Genomic DNA, 21,673 nt, shown 5'->3' with positions numbered 1-21,673 from the left:
TGTTTTAAACCACCCACCAGGTGAGATCTAGTCAGACCAAGCACCACTTTGAACAGATACATACAAGATTAAAATGCCGCTTATGTATTAATTCAACAGAACTCTACACTCCAAAAGGGACAAACTCACATTTAGTACAGTTTCTTTTGCTAATTTTGTGTATTTTCACTGCTAATATTTGTTCATATGCACATTTAACATTTAACATAAAAGCAGGACTTCATTTGTAATGGCACTGAGATGTTGCTACTTACTTATGGTAAAGATTTACTTCAAGCAAATACATAGAAGTATATAATATATGGAAAGTATATGGAAATATTTTGTCACAAAATTTTGTTTATGGTGAATGGTTGGGATGTCTATATCTTCGCTGTCTATATAACACAATGATAAGTGTTGCTTTTCAAGTTTTTGGCTGGGCCACAACAGCAGGGCCAGACCTACAAACCCAATTGTCCATCACTGAGTCACTCACTGCCTGCCTGTCTCATTGACTGACTGATTGACTGCTTGCATTGACTGACTGGCTGGGTGATGAAGTTACACCATTGGTTGGCTGAAGCTGGCCAAAGCTAAGTACCCCATAATGTATTTCACACCAACTGACAGTGGAGATTACTTTTGTAATTTTCACTGTAGGACTGTTAATATGTCACTTTATTAAATTTAATATTTTTCAGGTGAGAAAGTAACCATTTAGATTCCCAATATGTGGTCAGTTTATCCAAATAACACCTGTTTGAGAAAAGGGGAGCTTCATGGGACCTGTGCGTTGTCAGTATAAAATCCTGTCCACTTCCACGTTACTTCCGCATGTCTCATGTTTTTTCAAAATAAAGTACTTCCGTGTTCACAGTAAATAAAATAAAAGCAATATAACAAACACATTTACTAATGCAAACTTAACACACATGAAACACATTTACACTTAGCATTAATGATTAACTTGATTAACTTACTGCATTTAAACTATATTTCAGGTTGTGGGTAAGTGAAATAAAATATAAAACATATATAAGAAAAAAACCTAAATCTTAACTCAACCCTTCTTACAACAGCACCATATCGTCTAAACCCAAAATCTGCTGCAATGTATTTTAAGTATTTTTAATGTTTTTCAAATGTGTACAGCACCTTGAGTTACAACTACTGTATGAAAAGTGCTGTACAAATAAATAAACGTACATAAAAACAAACATCATAAAAATGCTGGTGATGTCCATGTCTGATGGTAACCAGGTGATAAACAAATGACAAGCCCTCTAGCATTTCATACACAGTCCAGCCATATACCAGATTTTGACCTAGACTTGTTTCAATTCTTTCAGCTGTTCAAAAACATGCACCTGTTTGAATTTATTTCCTGTTAATTCCACTGTTTTCTGTCTGCCATGACAAAGCTTGGATGGCACTGATCCACATTATGTTGTAAGAATCTCAAGAAACTGTAGTATGTGTCCATGTTTGTTACAAAACTCCCATGCCTCAAAAAAATTCTAGATCCCTCGTGAATTGTAAAGTGGACCTCATATCCGACAGGATAAACCTCAAGTACAGGGGAGACAACTTTTATTTTAGAGGCTGGAATAAGCTAGGATTGGCAGCGGGGACTTGACTAATACAGAATATAAATCTTAATAGCTTTTCATGATATACAGCAACACCTAATGGAGTGTCTGGCCTTTTCGACCATAAAATTAAATGTCACTGTCGCTTCGAAGACCCTCATTATCATACAAGAGACTGAACATTGATGTCACATTTCTAATAAATATACAAATAACATACAGAGGTGCAAAATGTGACTTTGTAAATAGCTCTCTGCACCTGTTCCCCAGTTGCCCAACCAATAGGAAAGCTTTTCTGACTCTGTCCATCTATGCTGGGCATACTCATAAAGTTGAGTTTTATTGTATGACTAAGAAGAGGACAAATATAATGTCTTTTCAGAAGAAGGCCTCTAAATAATGTGCATGAATCAATCTGATTCAGTGACCCACAGAAAATCCTTTGTTGCCTTAAATGGACTTAAAATATCAGATGGCTTACAGGCTACAAGGCCTTGAACATTGTCACATTTCCACTGAACCTCTGTACACGTCATTATGTAGTTTCATTATGAATCCTCAGTGCTTTGTGTGCAGGTTCAATTGTAGTGTGTTTCCGTGGGTTTTGAGTCAAGAGGATTCAAATAGCCCAAGAGTTTAATGAACTGGTAGCATAAAAGCATTAGTCATTTGGCTGCCCTGTCTCTCCACCTGCTCCCCTGTGAGATGTTGTTGAGAGTGATATCTGAAACACCTGCTTCGATCCCATTTACAAAGTCAGTAAAAACAGTCAATCAAGCCGACGAGCTGATAAAACATGACTTTGCCCTTGAAACACGGGCCACGCCACTTGTCTTTTTATTGAGTCTATAATTCACCTGTGACTGTTGATTTATCGCGGTTAGAGGGGATGGGACTCTGGATATTGCTGATGGCTGCTGTGAGCAGCAAGTGAGTTGGCTGGGGTCTGTGTTTATGTGTGTGTGTCTGCTGTGTGGCATGCAGGAGGGGGGATAGGCTACAGCTGGAAGTATATAACCCAGTTGGGACCAACAGAGCATGTACAAGTCTTCTTCCCTCTTGAGGACCTCCGTGAGAATCAGGAGCACTTCCAACAACAGCGTCCAATAGTGATGAAGTGTAACCATCTCCTGTCCTGGGCCTTCCTGCTTGTGGCCTCTGGGCCACTGCTGGCTCACCCCCTCACAGAATCTGCTGAGATGCCTTATCCAGGACCTGGTGAGTGGAAAATATTTCCATTTATTCACAGTATTTTACTCATTTTATACCCTAATTCACATTTTCAGGACTAAAATCTAACCTGTGAAGATTAATGGCAGGCGAGTCATGTCGTGAGGCCTTGAAGTAATTACTTTAAAGTCTCAGTGTTGAACATTGATTATGCTGGCAAAGTTCACACATGGACCATTAATGCTGGATTTTTCTGTTTCTGTGCAGTTTTCTGTTGAAATACTTCAAAACACTTAGTTATTATTTATTACTGTAGAATATGTGGTGATAACATCTTTTTATCTTAGTCTGTGTCTTTATTATTCAGCATCAACTACACAAATAATTTAAATGAATGTATGAATGAATGAAATAATGGCATGTCTGTAGAGATAAAATGTAGCTGTTGGTGGGGTTTTACCATCTGTGTGTGCTTGTTCGGTTGTCCTCAGTATCAGTTGAGGACCGAGGAGTCGAACCTCTGGACGATCTGACTCTCTCTGAGCAAACCTTCCCTCCTCAGGATGGTGCTGGTCTCAGATATTCTGCTCTGATATCTGGGGAGATCAACAGAGATGGTAAGAAACACAAACATACCATCTGTTTTTGCTACACACTTAATATATTAAAATTCTCATACTCAATGCAGACACATACACAGACTGATTTTATTCGGGGACAATTGTCTTCATGGAATTGCTCTTTTGCAGCCAAACTTTGTTATAAATTTGAATTGACACACACATTCATACCAGTGTAACCATATTATTCTATGGGTGGTTGCTAAGCAGCACTACTGGAGAACCAGAGGGTTGGAAGTATTGATCAAGAACGAGAAGTAAGTTGTTGTGGAAGGTGTGACTGATACCTCTTAATTTTTCCTGGTACGAAATCCCAGAGAAGTCTGCGGATTCTGCTACAAACCTACTTCAATAGCCTCTCCTCTACCACTGCCAAAAACATAAAATGCACACAAACATGGCTATGCAACAATGCAACAAGTTGACATGAGGTATTTCAATTATCAGTACATTCTTATTTTCTCTCAGGTGTCAGAACCACAGGCCTGCTTCCCAGGGGAATGAAAAGAGAGGTGGGTTTTCTACAAATGTTACTTTTAAAGCGACAAAGAAAAGTAAACTACATACTGTAAGTTTAAAACTGTTTATGACTTTATCTTCTCTTTCAGGTCCTATTGGAGAAACAAAGTCTCCTAAATCCTTTCAGCCGTGTGCTGGGCATCCGCAAGCAGTTCAGAAAGAGAGCAGGGAATTCTGAGTGTTTCTGGAAGTACTGTGTCTAAAACTGTCAACAGGCACCAACGCTAAACATAAGAGACAGGGCTTGCACTAAAAAAAAAAATCCCTATCTTGCACTCACATAAGTACATGCAGACAAAATAAGAAACATCATGTATGCATATACTGTATGTGCACATACGCATGCCCTGATGCATGTACACACACACATATACACACACTCACACACATAAGCGCTGTCAGTATTTGTTCATATACAGAACAATGCCATAGGTATGATTGAGAAATGTTGCTTGGGGAAAATTAAGATTTATTAACATTACCTTTATGTTGTGTTAAACTATATTTATGTACACACCTGATGTATGATGTATGACCGAATGTCTTTAAAATGTAAAAGTCAAAGGTTGTACAGTATGTTGAAAATGAATTAAAACTATATGGAAAATACCGTCTGTGCTGAATGTCTTTTTTTGATAAAAAGGTGTTGGTGAGAAACATACTGGCAGCAGAAGACCCCACAAGGAGGGAACAAAAAGACGTAGCAAACTTTGTTCTCGAGTTTTCTTCATTTTTTCCTTTTTTTATTATTTTACAGCAGAAAGAATATAAAGCATTCAGAAAACATCTTCCATATTTTAAGGGCAATTCAAAATGTTTTGCATGGCTTCAGCAGCTGAAATCTTTTTTTTTTTTTTAACATATCCATCGAGTCAGTGACGCTTGTACATGCACAATTACAAAAATAAAACTTACAAACAAGAGAAGGGAAGAAAAAGGAAGAAAGCAAAACACATTAGGAGAACCAAGAGGAGATGAAAGTTTTAAGGGTAAGGGTTGGGAGTGGAGAAAACTTGGGTCACATAACAGGGAAAGACAGAGAGAAAGACAGCTATAGAGGAGAGGAAAATAGATCTATCACTAGTTCACATGCAAAGTGTCGAGGACCCGTAACTTTCTATCAAAGCAGGGCCTTTTTTTTTCTTCTCGGTTTGGAATTGATGAAAACGTGCAGTTCGGTAAAGGGTGCCATATAATTGCTGTCCATAAACTACTGAATGCTTGTCTTGCAATACTGGCATTTGCATAAGAGTAAGTCGACTACATGTGTCCAATCATTTTAAACTTCACTAGGTCTATAGGTCTCCACAAAATAGTTCTTTATTGCTCTGTGTCCACAAGTGGAATATGTTGTAAAATTGTTTCTGTTCTGTTGTCCTGATGTGCCTACCTTTCTCTGGTTTGGGTGCTTGGGAAAAAGAAGAGGAGGAAAGGCAGATTCCCAGGTCAATTCACAGAATGTCATAAAATTGATAACACTGTATACTAATGAAGAGTGCCTAACAGCTAACCAGTCATCCCATTCATAAATGGCAGTAAAAACAAGATTTGCATGTGAACTTTTCATGTAACTACACCGTTAATCTTAAACACCCTCTACACTTTGTCACATAGATAAATTAAAGGCCTAAAGAACCGGCCAGAATTATACTATGATTTGACAGGCTTCTAAGACAGAATGTCAAATCATTTATCTTAATGAGCTCTATATAACAGGACTTTATTCCAGGGCTCCACTGGTGTCTGTAATGTTCAAACTTACTGAGAGAAATTGGATTATACATTATTTTCATTCATTTTAAAGACTTCCATATCGCAGTGGTGAAACTGTCTGTCTCAGAAAGCACTGTTGAAAGGTTTCCCTATTTCATTTTCAGCTTCTTCTGCTGTGAATCACGTGTCCTGCTCTGTTTCCTCCTCCCCATTTTGGCACCCTGAGTAAAATACAGAAGGGAGGTGAACCAGTCCCTCAGCCTGGAGAAGAGCAATGCTGCCTTCACCGCTCAGTGTACAAGTGAAACTGACACCTTGACATGTCTGCATGTGTGCTGTGCGGTGTCTTGTGCGTGTGTTTGTGTGTACCGTGTGTCACTTAGTTAATACTCGCTATATATACTGTCACAATGGTCTCCAACCTTGTCCATTTTCTCCTAATTGAAGTTGGGAGCACACTGATCAAATCTAAATGAATCAAAAACAAAAGAAAAAAGTCTAAAAGTTAGAGCTTGCTCTAAAAACAATCCTGTCCTCATGCTTTGCCATGAATACATCAGTAGCTACTGAGTATTGATCATTGACTCAATTTGTAAGTTTCCCATCCGCCCTCCAGTCACATGCCCTCTGTCTTTCTGAGTTCTGTGACACGTCAAACCATGGTTCATCGTTTTACAGAACAGTAAGTCTTTTAACAAGTCTATCTGACTACCGATTCTAGGAAAATAAGCATGCTTTAGGTGCAGTTCTGTCACCCAGTTAACTATTTTACCCATGCAAGCATAATAAATCCTTCTCCTTTTGCCACGACATTGCATTGGCTATGCATTCTAACCACAGACTAGAGGGTGAATGCAAGGCAACAAACCCCAGTAGTGGCATTTCTAAATGTGATTTTAACAAGCTGTCCCAGTAGAAAACATAAAATAAGGCATAAAAGAAAAAAGAAAGCTTCGCATGTTGACAAGCTGGAGTGCTGTACTCATACTGCTGCGAACAGGGAATACCATATTGTAGCTTTGGTGATGTGTAAGGTGATGGTGACCATGTGTGTTCATGTAGAGGATACAGCACTGTGTGTGGGTGACCATGTTCTCTCACATTTTCTCAAACTCAGGTACATTGTATGCATTCTGACACTGGATTTGTGTGATCAGGATATGAATAGGCACTTTCTACATAAACACTCGGGAAATAAAGATTACATACTGTATCAGGTGTGTGAAAAACAAATCAATCAAACAAACAAACAAAAAAAAAAACAACCAGTCAGTCAAATAAATCTGAGAAATACCTATTTAGCCTAATAATTATTTAACAAACATGACAACATTTCAATAAACAAAGTTTTTTCAGTGGCACTTGGCTGAATAATCAAATGTCATTACTTGGATACAGAATACACTTTCTGGTAGTTCTGGTAGGAATATATTATAGGAATTAGGCAGCAACCAACAGGCACCTCTAATCCAGCAGCTCATGTGTATTCTCTCTCAGATTGTTCCTCAAGCCCAATAATCAAAACTGCTATATATGTATATATTATCCAATATACAAGACACATCTTATGCCTCATAATTATAAATGGCACCAGTGTATTGTTTTACACGTTAGTTACTACAGTCATTTTTGGCTCATTGACCCTGCATCGAGGTGAGTGACAACCTTTAGCGTTGTCCTTCTGGGTAGAATCATTTTAGCACCTTTGACTGTTGGAACAGTTCGTTTTGCAAATATGTTTCCAGCTGCTATCAAAGAAATCCAGTCATGAACAGTATGCTACACATATTTTTCAACTTGACATTGTTTTTTGTTTGTTACATGGAAGGTCTATTTAGACCCTGGCAGCCTTGATCAAGGATTTTTTTTTTTTTTTAATCTTACCGAATTAGGAAAATCATGTCACCAGTTTACTCCAGGGATCAGCCTAGGGTTGATAAACTCAATGCTTGCCGCAACATACTGCACATTTTAAGAGGTGAATTCAATCTTTCTCAGTGACAGAGAGTAATAACATGGATTGCTTTGTAGGGACACCATGGGCAAGGCTGCCATTTACAATCTTTAAGATCAGACAAGATACCTCAGTAACACATCACATTCCATTTGCAATGACAACAAAAGTAAAACTCAAACTCTGCTATGGTGTATTCAGTGATGGCAAAATGCTTCAGCTTGCTATGGGAATGGTGGAGACATGAGAGACTTCAATGCTTTCTGCTTAAATACAACTCCCTCTGCAAACTGTGTACCTTATTGTTCTCGTGATCCTCGGCCAGTTGTGATCTTATGGTCTTCAGTGCTAGTGTGTATTTCACTGTATGATTATCTGTTCTGCAAAAATTAACTTAATTCTCTTCTTAAGCTATATAGCGTTCACATACCTTGGCACCATTGGCAAAAGATTCTTGGTAGCCCAAAACAAACAAATAAATTAAAAAAAAAAGTAAACATAACCATACTTGTTTTATGATAATTTTGCAGACTTCTCCTAACTCTAAATACAGATTTTTTTTACTTTTTCACATTGCAATAATATCATGCTTTAGCAAAATGTTCTTCTTAAGAACAATCAAAATAAAATAAAATACTCTAATAGTGAAATAGTTTTAATTTTACAGAGCATAGCCACTACTGCTTTGTTGTTTTTTTCCCTTTTGACTCTGTTCATACTTTTCATGCACATAGCTCATTTTTATCCCAGGTATTTACACTATATACAAACAATACAACCATACTTCTTAGGCATTCAAACAAAACTATACAAATATTCTGTTTTTGTCTCATACCTGTTTTTGACCCATTTTTAATGAATAAAATAATATATTTCTAAAATACAATCCCCTTTGGGTAAATGTTTTTTCCTACGTACTTTCAGCCTTCTTTATATACAGAAATCGCTCAATTGTCAAAAATATGGATTTGTCAAACCCCTATTTTGGGACAAGCTTAGGGACCCCTCAAAGAATCTCTAAGACGTCAAGGCAATGTATGTGATCTTCCCCTCAAAAGCCTTCACAGGCTCTGAAGTTCATTTAAAAAGAACAGTAATAACCTGCATGACCATAACCATTACAACACAAAATAGGCAAGTTCTTTTCTCTTGTTAGGTTCCAGAGGAGCAATCAACTGAACAAGGCAAAATGAAACAAAATAAAATGAAAAAAAACAAACAAAACAAGACAATACGAGGATAGCTTCAATACTTAGATGGTGGAACTTAAGTGAGAGAAGATGGATATGTGAACCACTAAACTGGAAATAAAAAGAAAATCAGAGGATAGGCTGAAAGACTAGACCGTAAGCACACAAGCAAAGACTTTTCTTGCCAAGAAGTCATGCATTTTTTCTTGGTAGGATTCAACAACATAGAATCTGAAGATACAGATCACCAATACATTAGACATGATGGAACAAATACATTGGACAGTATGGAACAAATTCAAGTAATAAAGTGACAATATATACGATAAAGCATAGGGTTTTTTAAGAAATGGCAAAACAGAAATATTTTATCCCCCATTTGCTTCTGCATGGTTAAACCCCCGACTACATTCATTTGTAGCTCTACCCGTGTGGGCAGACTGGTGGGGAAGAGCACAGTGGGACAGGAGGAGTTGTAGAGCTAAGTTGGATATATCATCTACAGCAGTGGATAGAAGTGGCCATGTCGTTACCAATATATTTGGTTAAAAAAAATCCGTCTTCAAATGAATTGATTGGTCACTTAAAAAATTATGAAATACAATTAGAGCCCAGAGTGTTTCTGCATGGTCTCCCTATCCTCTGAGATCTTCAGCAGCAGTCTTAATTTTACGTCTCTTCAGGTCCTCACGTGTGACAGACCTCCTTAGACTTGTCCTGCGTTCACTTCCTTCACCGTCCAAAACCTCTTCATATCCAGAAAAGACAAAGCAATCCATGAAAAAGTGCAAAAAATGCCATGAAGCAAATGTTCTGCACCCCCCACCCTAACCCTTTAAGTTTATAATCCCATAGAAGTTGCCACTCCCCTCAGCCACCAAGAGAGAGAGAGAGAGACAGGCTGCAGCGCATCGTCCGCTCAGCAGAGAAAATCATTGGCTGCAGCCTGCCCTCCCTCCATGACATCCACACCTCCAGGGCCAGGAAACGGGCCAGGGGCATCCTGGCCGACCCCTTACACCCTGGCCACCACATATTCCAGCCCCTCCCCTCTGGGAGGAGATACCGGACCATTAAAATCAATACCACCAGACACAAGAACACTTTTTTCATCAACTCCTAAGCCTAACTCCCCCCTCAGCCTACAGACCTGCTGCTATCTGCCCCTGCACCTGCCACTTTAACCCCCACCCCCCTCCACCCAGCATAACAGTGTCATCATAACAGTGTCTGTGTTTTATGTTATTGTTAGATTTTTATTTATTTGTTAGGTTTTTTATTGAACCCACCCAGCGTAACAGTGTCTATGTTATGTTAGATTTTTTACTGAATATAAATGTCTTTGCGTGTTTTGAAAGCTGAACCAAGGCAAATTCCTTGTATTTCTATACTTGGCAAATAAATGATCCTTGAATCCTTGAATCCTTGAATCCTCTCCAACCGAAATCAAGTCAGTGGAAAGAATAGATATGTGAAAAAATGCTGTTGTACATGTAATAGTAGTTGAACCTGTAACACTGCAGTAGTAGTAATAATTGCAGTGTTTGCATTGATGTTTTTTTTCCATTTCTCTTGTAAAATGTCTTGGGTAAAAACGAAAAAGAAAAGAGGAGTCAGGAGAGTGATGTCACATCGCGAGGGGGCTCTTCTGAGAGGTCTCATGTTCCCTGGCCCTTTTCAATTCTTTCACCCTGGAACACAGAGAGAGATAAATGTCCATAAATACAACGTCCACGACTCGAGTTTCTAGTAAGACGCTTATAAAAACACACACACAGGCCTAACAGCATCACACTGTTCAGCCACAACTATCAGAACAATATCAAGTCAGCCCAGATCATCAGGAACTACGGCTGGTCTGTGAAAGGAAATGTTGGTCAGGATTGAATTGAACAAAAGGCGATATTTATAACATGATTACAATATCATTACCATATTCATTTAATAAATTTGGGATAAAGTGCACTTTGCACACACTGTGATTTTGGGAGGAATAAATATGAAGAAATCTTGTCATGAATTGCAATTAATTTCAAATGTTCCAAAACAATATGGTAATGATGTTATTATTGTAATGCAATTATTCTAAATTGATGTTACTCATTTCAAAGTGACACTTGGCACCTGAAACACGTGGCACAAACTGCATTTTTTTTTTTAAATGCAGCATGTGACACTGGTGCCTACCAGTATGACGTGACTACTCCTTTGATTGAAAATAAAGATTAGAATAGCTATCCCTCCACATTCTGAGTCTATTTAGTCAATGACTAAAAGCATGAATCATTTCACTGAAGGTCAAGTTAGAACTCACTTCACTCTCACATATAAAAGACTAAATGAAGTCTCTCCAGACACACAGGTCAAGGCTGAGAAGAAATTCTCAGTGCAACTCAGTGAAATTCAACAATGCATTGTTTGGCAGTTCACAAAAGATTATCACCAAACTGGTGTGGATTCATAGAAGAGATATGTGTCTCGAGTGTAAGAGCAGAAAGTGGTCAGCCTGCTGTGTACAAAGTACTCTTAACCCTAAAAATTGATTTTAACACATCAACCACCACCGTGTAATGGATTTAGCCCCGCTCTGGTTATTCTTAGCAGAAGGTAAATACTGCAACATTTATGCATTGAAGCATACTATGTAGATGCATGGTTGGATGCAGTGTGTATGTATGTGTGTGTGTGCTGCATCCTCTCATGCTGAGCTGTTGTACTCCCTGGAGGTATGAATCTATTAAAACTCTGTGGTGTAGTCCCAATGGGTGGAGGAGCCTATTGTTTGTTTTTTTTCTGCTGTGACCTATATGCTATCACAGCTTTGTAACCTATATCACAGTATAGCAGGCGAGTCTGCCATCAGAGGTGGTTTCAGCAACAGTCTTACCCTCTCTAAAAGCATGGTACCCTATTTTAGGACAGTATACAGCAGATATGGAGGATAGTTAAATCATATGATATGAAGGTCAACAACAGGGAGGTTAACATTTTGTGAAAGTAATCAAATGGTAAAAATTCTAAATATGCTGTATATGTCCTCCTGAGTTTTTCGCATTCAGGTGTATCTTGATCTGTTTGTTTGGATGACCCAGTGGCCACATTACATTCAACACTTTTGACACAGGAAATTAGAGGAGTTAAATCCCCCTCTCAGTCTGTCGAGTGGCTAGAAACAGGACAAACAGCCAGTCAGACAGACAGACAACTACTGGAGAAAACAGCAGGCCCATAGCATGCCTATAGGTTGAAGAGCAAGGCCCATAGTTGTCACCACTTGACATGCAGCAGAATAAAACATGATTGAGAAAAAGCCTCCCGTTCTCTCAAACTGGCTATCTGCATAACCACACAAAACTGAAATAAAAACAAAAACAATCATGAACAAAAAGTAATTTCCAAGGAGAGAAAGACAGAGATAAAGAGAGTCAGAGAAGTGCCTGTTAAGTGTTGCAGTGATATTGTCATTCATAAGCATTTTGTTAGTTCGAGATAAGTTTTGCTCTAAATCTGAGCTTCTCAGTCCACCTGTGGCTCCAGTCGGCAGCCTTCATGCAAGCAGGCATCAAGCAACAGTGATGGAGAAGGAGGTAGGGTGGGTGGAGGGGTGGGAGAGAGAGAGCAAAAGAGAAAATGAGAGTGAGGGAAGGAGGGAGAGAATGCAAAGGCCGAGACCTCAGGAAGAGATAACTGTATTATTGAAGAGTGAGAAACAGAGTAGATAAGAGGGAGAAAGAGGCATACAGAGTAAACAGACAGAGAGAGAGAGAAAGAGAGAGAGAGAGAGAGAGAGAGAGAGAGTGAAAGAGAGTGAGAGAGAGAGAGGCACGAACTGAGTTGCTGAGGCTGCACTCACCCGCTTGAACAGTCTATGGTCCATCAAGGGGCTTGGCATAAACAGCAAAACAATACCAGACAGCTATTAGCACACAGTAGGCACTGTGAAGGAGGGGGTGAGGACAGGTGGGGGCCAAATACAGTGAGGGGGAGGGGGGTGGAGCTTAGGTGTTGGAGACATTTTTAACCACCCAATTTTTTCCAGCAAAAATAAGTCAAACACATAACACCCGGTAAAAAAAAAAAAAATAGTTGAGAGATAGACAAGATTATGAAGCTAATGGTATTTTCTACTGTGTCTTACTGATTAGCTCAATGGGATATTATTCACTTAGACCATGAATGAACCCTTGCAATAAATCTGAATGTGCAGTTTTATCTAGCCTATGTGAAGTTTTCTGTGTGTGTATATGAGTATGTTGGCATGTGTGTGAGTCAGTGTCGGGGTCTACCTGTGACGGCAGCGACGTAGGAACCTCATGATCTTCCTGGCAGCCTGATCCTGCCTCTTTGTGAGCAGACTACCTCTATAAAACATCAGATACAGAAGAGTGTTAAACATTTGTTTGTGGAGCAACAGCTGGATATTGGCACACATCTCTGTTGATATGAATTTGACTCAGCTTTTATCTTTCAGTGAAAATGTGAAGGGTTCTTTTCTAAAACAGTATATAATTATTTTAAAACATAAAAATGAGCTGAAGCTGACTATTCATCTGTCTATAAATGTGTCCATGAATGACTTAAGGCATAACTTAACCTTCAACAACTTTCATTTTTATGATTGGTAGTAGGAAAAAGTGGAATCTTCATTATAATGCTGTCTATTGCAGGATTGGTACATTCCAGTATTTGGCCTGAGTGTCTACCTCAGTTTGTGCTGCACCAGGGCAGCGGCTGCCCCACGATGGTGGGGCTTCAGCCTGCCAAACTCCTTGTAGCTGCGGTAGTATTGCTGAATGAGCACGGCGGCCCTCCTGCTCTGCTGAAACTTCTTCTGTTCGTGGTAGCTGCGGAATTTACTCTGGATAAGGATGGCGGCCTGCGTCATCTTCTTATAAAGTGCATACTGCGAACAAGAACAAAATATGTCACGCTTTGCTGTGAGTGAACACTTTGGGTTCAGTCTGCAGTGGAATTAAACAACCTGACGTTTGGCAGTGATTTCAGCTACTGGTAGTGAAAGAGTTTTACCTTCAAGGCTATCCATGTTAGCTTGCAAACAGAAAAAGGGAAAAATTGTGAATGATGCACTAACATGATCTAATATTCACTAAAACTCATCTGAGTTTAAACATGTTGATGAGCTTCATTACAGATATAGAAGAGTATTTAGATGAGTTAATTCATGTAGATGTCTGCCTCCTAAAAGGAATATAGGAATATAGACTAAAGCACTTCCAGATGTGACCATATCAGGAAAACTTCAATGCTTCGGTGTGCCTACCTGTTTATATTTCTTGTAACAACGTTGAATAACAGCAGCAGCTACTTCCTGTTGCTCTCGGAGCGGCCGCCCCTGTTGGAGAGTAGAGTGGGATAGGTCAGAGTTCAAAGTAGAACCTGCTTTTTGCCACAGAGGATATTAGTGGCTCTGTCAAGTCTCCCTGAGGTCTCCTGGTGGCTCGAATGTGAATGCCACCCTGGCATGAGTCCCCCCCTGGTGGGCAGTAGGGAGGAGGAGGTGAACTGTTGAGTGACAGAGAGCCAAAGGTCCAACTCAGTATCAGCTTGTAGATAGGCACAATAGATGACTGTAAAGAACAGCGAACAGTTTGTCATAGGAAAACTCATTAAAAGTAGCTGGGGGGTGGGTAGCGATTTGAGGAATGGGATCGGGCAGGGGGAAAAGGGCTGGTGTGTGGAGAGCTAGTTAAAAACAGGCAGTAGCAGGCTCCATACACCTTACTAAGAGAGAGAGAGACAGAGACAAAGACAGAAGAGGAGAACATAAGCTTAATCATGTCTAATTGGAGCAGGGATACAGGGGACAGTGCAGTCGTTCCTCTAAGCAAGGCCATGCTCTGCTCAAGCCACCTTCCCATGCTGAAACCACAGGGACATATATGTATATTTTTTGTTCATGTTGTCATGTGTATATTAGCAGAGGAATAGAGAATGAGACAGAGATAGAGATAGGAAAATGTGAAAAATAAGTGTAATTAGAAACAGTACATCACAACCCTGAACTTTACTGTAAAAATCAGAGCTCCTACAATTTGGAGCTATAAACCAAATAAAAGTGAACCCTTCAACATCTCTCCAAAAACCAATAACAAAACCATCTAATTACACCAGTCCTAACAGTGCACACCCATCACTGCGGGCTGCAGTACACACAGCATATGGCGCCTGAGCGCCAGGCCTGTACCTTGTACTTGCGGAAGGCAGTTTGGACTAGGCGGGCGGCTTCATATAGCTCTCTCTGCTCTGGATCTGACAGAGTCAGCTGGGCCAGGTCTCGCTCCACCTTGCTGTTGGAGGCATTGATGAACTCACTCCAGTCAGCTGGGGATGGAAGCGTGGACCTCTCCAGGGGCCCCTCTCTTAGCGGAGACCCACCAGGACTGAGGCTGGGGTTGGACGATGGGGTCAGGGGTTCATTATACAGAGATCTGAGCAAAGAAGATGACAGACATTTTCACTTCATTTTAGAGCTCTTCGTTTGTGTATGGTCAGTATATAGTGAGGGAATCCAGCAGATAGTGAACATATAGTCTTCTTTACACCTGTCTCCTAAGACTCATGATCAATTTGTGCATCTAACTTTATATATACTGTTTTGTCCTTTTGTTCTATGCAGTGGGGACAACATACATACTGCATACATGTCTACACAGTCTATACTGTATGGTAATATGCACATCTGTTATTGCCTGCCCCATGATCCTCCTTACCGTAAGTGTATTATGCTCGGCAGCTGCTCCACATCTCCCAGGTAGTTGGCCAGCCAGTTCATGGTGTTGCTGACCCCTGACGTGTCTAAGGGCACAGAGTCTGTGGCGGTGAAGTTCTCCCTCTTGATTCTCTCTGGTGTTGCTTCAATGATGTGCTCTGCTAGAGTCATCATGTTTACCTGTTTTGTTGAGACAAATAAAGATGAGTGAAGAAATAACTCACCATGACATACAGGTTGAAAGACTACATATTTTAGTGATTGCACATGTTCTGGGCATATAGGTTTAATTGTTTGGCCCTGTGACAAAAATGCTGGTTTTATTGCCAATGGGGAGGGTAATAATGATGACAGTGACATTGTTTGAGGCTAAAATTCCTAATCCAGCACTTCATTTGTTGCAGGAGTAGCGAGACTGAGATGGATGGCTGAAAGAATCCCTTGGCTATGGAAGTGGATCAATAGAGAGAGTTTATTATGCAGTGATGGTCATCGACAGTGTGCCAGGTGCCTGTTTTGTACCGCCTACCCGGTGCATAAGCTGCATATAAAAGAGGTGGCATGGTACTGTAATGTCCAACTTGAATCTCATCTTGCCATGCTTTTTTCACTTGTGACTGTATAGTTCAAATGTAAGCCACTTTGCAATGGTGCCACTGAATTATATATGCTGCATCTTCCCTCTGATAATATGCATGTAATCTCAGAAGTACATTATATGTACTTTACATGCAAGGCTTCTCATTTTAATTTTTATGAAGTTTCAGGAGTAGATCCGTTGAAAGTGTTCAAGTTTTGTTCCCATGTTTCTTATTTGCTGCAAGAAAACAGGTACTGTATTGTGTTATGTAATTTCTGTGGTATGCTGCTGCATGCAGGTATTTAAATCAACAGCAAAATATTTTTGGCCCAAATGCATTTGAACTTTTCATCTATGGCTCTGCTGTTGCCAAGTTCTACACAATTAGCTGCCCAAGTAAACATTTTTTCAATTCTCACCTGCAAGTCATCCATCTGTGTGAGACAGTCCTGGTTCTCCAGATCCTCCCGATAGGATAGTAGTTCTGCATCAGCCATTTCCCTGTCTGCCATCACCAGCATACCTAGCTGTTCCCGCTGACGTAACCGGTTGACCAGTTTCTCCTTCCCCAGGCTGCTGCTTCCACTGACCCCCAACCCTTTCCTCCCCAAGCTACTGCTGGAGAAACTCTCTCTGGAGGTCCATCTGGCTGTCCCTGTGCTGCCTCCAGTAGACAGGCCCTTGTCTGAGCTCAGGCCCTCTGAGGACAGGCTCTTGGGGCTAGAGGACAGTTTGTGGAGCTGCTGCTGCTCCAGGCTCAGAGGAACAGACATGGCCTTGTCAGGCCGTGTCTGAAACAGTTCTGGGTTGGGTTTATGTTTTTTAGCTAGAGGGAGGTCTCTTTGGCCCTCACTGCTATAGTAGTTGGAAGGCTCTGACCTGGGTCTTCTCAAGTCTGCAAAAAACATAACATAACAATTAGCTGCACAGTACACTAATAACAAGAAAATGAGGATTTTATGTGAAGCCATCAGCCTAACTACTTTTCCTCCAAGTGTAAGAGGTGCAAAGAGAACTCTACTGGCCTGGATTGAGGCTGGTGGTGCTGGTTGTGGTTGTAGTGGTGGCAGGACCTCCTTTCTTGCAGCTGGATGCTACTACACTGTCGTTTGCCCAGCTGACCATCCAGCTGTCTGTGGTGGGGGCGTCGGGGGCTGGGGAGAAAGACATGCGAGTTGCGGGTGGTAGAGGGGCTGGTGGCTGCTGCTCTTCCCTCTGTAGCTGCTCCAGACATTCAGCCAATTTGGTATGGCCACGAGAGCGGGCAATTGACAGAGGTAAGCGGCCCAGAGAATCTGGGATAGCTAGGGCACGTCTGTCCCATTTATACAGGACCACTGCAGCCTCCAGGTGACCCAGCGCACACGCCCACATCTGGATGGAAAACAGATGGATAAGAAAAAGCGGAAAAGAGAAACAGACTTAGTGGGTTAAAAACATCAGTCTACACCAAATACAGGTTTCTCTCACCACAGATCACATGAACTAGGATATTATCATCATTGCTCATACTGTTCTAAAGATGTTAGCTCTCTTACCAGAGGCGTGCACGAGAAGTGATCCACATTGAGAGGGTCCACTTCTAACTCCAAATCAATACTGTCAGCATGCTTGGTGCTGGATGGAAGAGAGAAAATTAGCATCTCTCTGCTATTAAGTGTGTTGAACACTAATTAAAAACAAAAGCACTATTATATCTTGAGTATTTTGTCCTCACCGCCACTTGATGAGTGTCTGGATGAGGGTGGCGTAGCCCTGGCCAGCAGCCAGGTGAAGGAGTGTCATGCCTCTGAAGGTCTTGGAGTGGATTAAATGTTTGGACTTGGCCCAGCAAGCTCTGCTCATCATCTTCTCACAGACCACCACGACACGGCTCTCAAAGGAGCTGCTGGCCTGCGTCTGGGCAGATACACACTCACATACAGAAAAGAGCAGATCGTTATTGGTTGTTGTTTATTTCTCTTTAACAACACAAAATCATTGAGTTCTGTTATATGTTTTCTAGTGCTTAAACACAATGAGCCACAATGTGTTTTGTCACATGCACACAACATATGAGTAGCATGATGTTGCTTTTTACCTGTGACTGGCTGTTGTTGCCTCCTCCTCCACCTCCTCCGCCTCCTCCCCCTCCACCTCCTCCTCCCCCTGTTCCCCCTGTTCCTCCCCCACCTCCGCCACTCCCTGCACTGCTCGGCTGCTGGTGGCTGGCCATCTCCGCCATCCTCCTCTCCATCTGCTCCAAGCGCTCCAGGATAGACATTCTGAACTGGTTATCTGGGCAAACAGTGGGACACAGAAGAAGAACACAAGTCAGCACGCAAGAAGCATCCAGTGTGCAAAAAAATGTCTGTCTTTGCTGTTACCAGCACAAACAACCCTTTGTCCTGACAAGACAAATGATCACACAGTATGCACCACAAGCTGCGCCAAATATGTTGCTCTGAGCAGCAGTGGGACTGTCGCAGTGACTTGGGGTTTAACATCATGAGGCATATAATCAACCTTTTAAGAACAAATGTCTATTTCTGACATACTGCAAAGCATAAGTTAATTTCCTACTTTTACCTATAACACACAAAACCTAATCATTATTAATCTCCCAAGAATGTGACTGAAAACAATAGCATCAATCATTAACTTCATCAAAACAATTGGTTTTCCTAAAATAACCTTTAAAGTCCATCAATCATCTGCTAATGGCTCCCGTCACTAAACTCCTGCCGCACCACTCAAACACAGCCCCAGCAGACTAATACAGGTTGAATGATTGGCCAATGAGTGGGGGCATGTTAAATCTGTCCACCCTCTCACATAGGGCTTCAGACACACTCTGGGGGGGAGTGTGCGGCTGAAGGCCCTCTACAGCTGATTAAGTACAGCCTATTATGGCCAAGGAGTCCTAGCCCACCCCCGTTCTATGAGCTGGTATAGTAGGAGGACTAAGAAGTGACAGTACAAAATCAATCACAACTTGCACCTATCCGGAGTCCTTGAAAACCCAGCTTTTCCATACATCAAGATGGATGGAGGTGTGTAAGACTTCAGAGTGTTTACATGCTGCTTAGGAGGCAACTACTGCCTTGCACCCTGTATCAGTCAGAGCAGTTTTACGGGTTGTCTCTGCTCAGGTTTTCAGCCTTGCAGCAAGAAAAGCTATTTTCTCTGTCAGAAATATAGAACTTGCTGCATAATTCAAGACCTAAGTGAGTATAGGACAGAGCAAGTGACTTCTACAGACTTGTAAATGTATATCAATCAGTTACACAAACACATAGAGGTATGACAGCAAAATTACTGGGTATGTTTTTGTTTTTGACCCGCTGCAATAAGTCTATGTAACATTATAAGACATAAGGCTCACTGTGATATTTAGGAATACCCCCCCAAAACACTCACATATACACAAACAAACAACAAATACGTGTGTGTATGAGTGTGCGCACTCACACACACACACACATCCAAAGTATGCTGTGTACAGACAGTGGAATGGGATGGGCACAGAGAGCCCACTGCAGCAAGGAGTATAGACTGCATTAGCATTCCCCATTTAGCCACTATGAGGCCGTTTCTGTGGCAACCTGCTGCCGAGCGGTAACTAGGCGACAGGAACATGGCTGTGTGTGTATGGTCTGCCTGCGTGCTATTGGCTTATTGATGAAGGGGAGGAGAAGGACTCAGTACACCAGCAAAAAAAATGGAGAGAGAAAGGCAAACAATGAAAAAACAGAGTCTATAAATCTTCTTTGCTGTGCTTTATGTGTACTTGGCCTACTCTTTTTTTCACAATGTTGACGCCGTAGGTAGGGACCTAATGACTCTAAGTGGGGAGCCTTAACAGCATGACCTGGTGACATTTGCGCTTTACCATATCTTGGCAGTCACGGCTCACGGCTCTGTGGAGAGCTAATGTCACAGTCAGACCCCCTATAAGCTACAGTAAAAGAGGTCAAGTAACTGCTATCATTGGACAGAAAAACATAATGTCAGTGGCTGGTAAATTACTGCTCTCAGTGACAACATGCTGCAGTGTGAATAATGGACTTAGAGGACAACATTGAGGTCTCTGCTTTCTATTCCTGTGTGTGCTGTAGACTGTCTAAGTGAGCCTGCTGTCAGATCAGCAAATCACTCTCAAGCAGAGGAGATGCTTGGAGTGTTTGCAGTGTTTCTTCCTATGTGGGATCCATCTTCATCTCTTCACATGGTGACTTGTGGAGACAGGTGAGGTGAAGAGTTGAAAGCCTGTTTGAGAGTGAGTGCTTGTATCTGGAGGCGAGTCAGGGGGTTGAGATAGGTCACAGCACTACAACCCGCCTTGGTACAAGGCTATGCTCTCCCTCTTCCCCTGGCTGACATGGGGGGGAGAGACGTAGACAGAGAGATGGAGAGAGAGAGAGGATAGTTAGCGGTAGGCTGACATGTCTTTGTTCAGACCCAGTGCTGCAGTGTGCTGCAGTGCAGATGATGTCATCTCCACCTGCTGCCTGCTGCTCCAAATGCGATGCACGTCCACTGCAGAGGGAGGATGGGGGTAGAGACGAGTAGGAGGAGAGAGGGAGGAGACATGGAAGGTGAGAAGCCAAACAGAAATTGCAACAACACGGTGACGTCGTTAATGCCCTCCCACTCTCTGGTTTACTCCCTTGTGACGGTGTGTGGCAGCAGACGTGGTCACTCTCACACATTTAGGGCAGACTGAGACATGCTATTTAAAAAAGCAAAAATGAGGCAGACTACCATTCATTATATTTACAGCAATTGAATGAATGGTGATTAGTAAACTGACGTGTAAACTGATGTGAAAACTTCGTCTGACACATGACACAAGTATGCCTTCTAAAGTGATGGTTGGTTTTCTGTGGATGAGCCCGATTCTCTCGCTTAGTGAAGGTTTATTTTACATCTTCCCCATGCTTTCGGGGCTGTATCCCCCCGCAGGATTTGGACTCTTGCTAACTTTCCCCATCAAATTGGATATGAAAAATACAAAAGGGGGGAGAACTCTTCACTTTCCTGAATAAAAATCTACACTGATTTTCATGCTACATCACTTATGTCTATGTACATTAACTCAACTCTGGTGTGTCACGTGGAGTCATGTGGAGCGTTAAGTGTTATCTAGTGAGAGTGATTTATATGAGAACAGCTAGAGTTAAGAGTAAAGGTTTTTTTTTTACTGTTCAGTCCATTACATAACTCTTGTAGTGTACTTGAAATTACAGTGAATACAAAAAAGTTAAAAACAAAAAAAAAAATAACTTGACCTGTCTCCCCTTAGAAATGAGAGGGAAACCTCTCACCTCTGGGATGAATGCTTGGAGAGGATGAGAAAATAGCACACTTTAGGTCTTTAAATCGAAGGACAGTTAGCGCGAAGAATGTGAAAAAACATCCATGTAATACTCTGTGACAAGAGGTCTTGAACTTTTATGACCACTAACTCAAATGAGTTGTCACTTGCCTTGGGACTGAGGCTCATTAGAATAAATTACTTGTGTTGTCATTGCGGGACCCACCACACAGTAACCCTGTCTAGTGTCTAGCCACTGACCTGGTCCCATAATTTACATTAAGAAGATGGGCTCAATGGGGAAAGTTACAAGTCTAGATTGGGAAGTCA

The 21,673-nt window shown here is 41.4% G+C and overlaps 2 protein-coding genes across 2 annotated transcripts in view; one reads left to right on the top strand and one right to left on the bottom strand.

The window, feature by feature from the left end:
- The first annotated feature begins 2,004 nt into the window (after window positions 1-2,004).
- On the top strand, window positions 2,005-4,198 carry LOC121896220 (urotensin-2-like). Its single transcript, XM_042409966.1, has 4 exons — window positions 2,005-2,789; window positions 3,233-3,358; window positions 3,830-3,873; window positions 3,970-4,198. The coding sequence occupies exons 1-4, from the start codon at window positions 2,684-2,686 to the stop codon at window positions 4,081-4,083; spliced, it is 390 nt and encodes a 129-aa protein (XP_042265900.1). The 5' UTR covers window positions 2,005-2,683; the 3' UTR covers window positions 4,084-4,198.
- A 3,165-nt stretch (window positions 4,199-7,363) lies between these two features.
- camta1a (calmodulin binding transcription activator 1a) overlaps window positions 7,364-21,673 on the bottom strand; it is a 290,687-nt gene continuing 276,377 nt past the window's right edge. Inside the window, exons 12-24 of the mRNA XM_042408868.1 lie at window positions 18,128-18,324; window positions 17,765-17,961; window positions 17,586-17,664; window positions 17,073-17,421; window positions 16,467-16,942; window positions 15,469-15,647; window positions 14,943-15,186; window positions 14,019-14,090; window positions 13,766-13,786; window positions 13,441-13,640; window positions 13,024-13,098; window positions 12,591-12,621; window positions 7,364-10,428 (exon numbers count right to left, since the gene is read on the bottom strand). Of these exons, the coding sequence (XP_042264802.1) occupies window positions 10,396-10,428; window positions 12,591-12,621; window positions 13,024-13,098; window positions 13,441-13,640; window positions 13,766-13,786; window positions 14,019-14,090; window positions 14,943-15,186; window positions 15,469-15,647; window positions 16,467-16,942; window positions 17,073-17,421; window positions 17,586-17,664; window positions 17,765-17,961; window positions 18,128-18,324 (2,153 nt within the window). The 3' untranslated portion in view covers window positions 7,364-10,395. The remainder of the gene's footprint in view (window positions 10,429-12,590; window positions 12,622-13,023; window positions 13,099-13,440; window positions 13,641-13,765; window positions 13,787-14,018; window positions 14,091-14,942; window positions 15,187-15,468; window positions 15,648-16,466; window positions 16,943-17,072; window positions 17,422-17,585; window positions 17,665-17,764; window positions 17,962-18,127; window positions 18,325-21,673) is intronic.

Source organism: Thunnus maccoyii, chromosome 4 (assembly GCF_910596095.1).
Source record: "Thunnus maccoyii chromosome 4, fThuMac1.1, whole genome shotgun sequence".
Taxonomy (NCBI): Eukaryota; Metazoa; Chordata; class Actinopteri; order Scombriformes; family Scombridae; genus Thunnus; species Thunnus maccoyii.
Note: the sequence above shows the minus strand (reverse complement) of the source record. Positions and strands in the feature narration are given on the sequence as shown.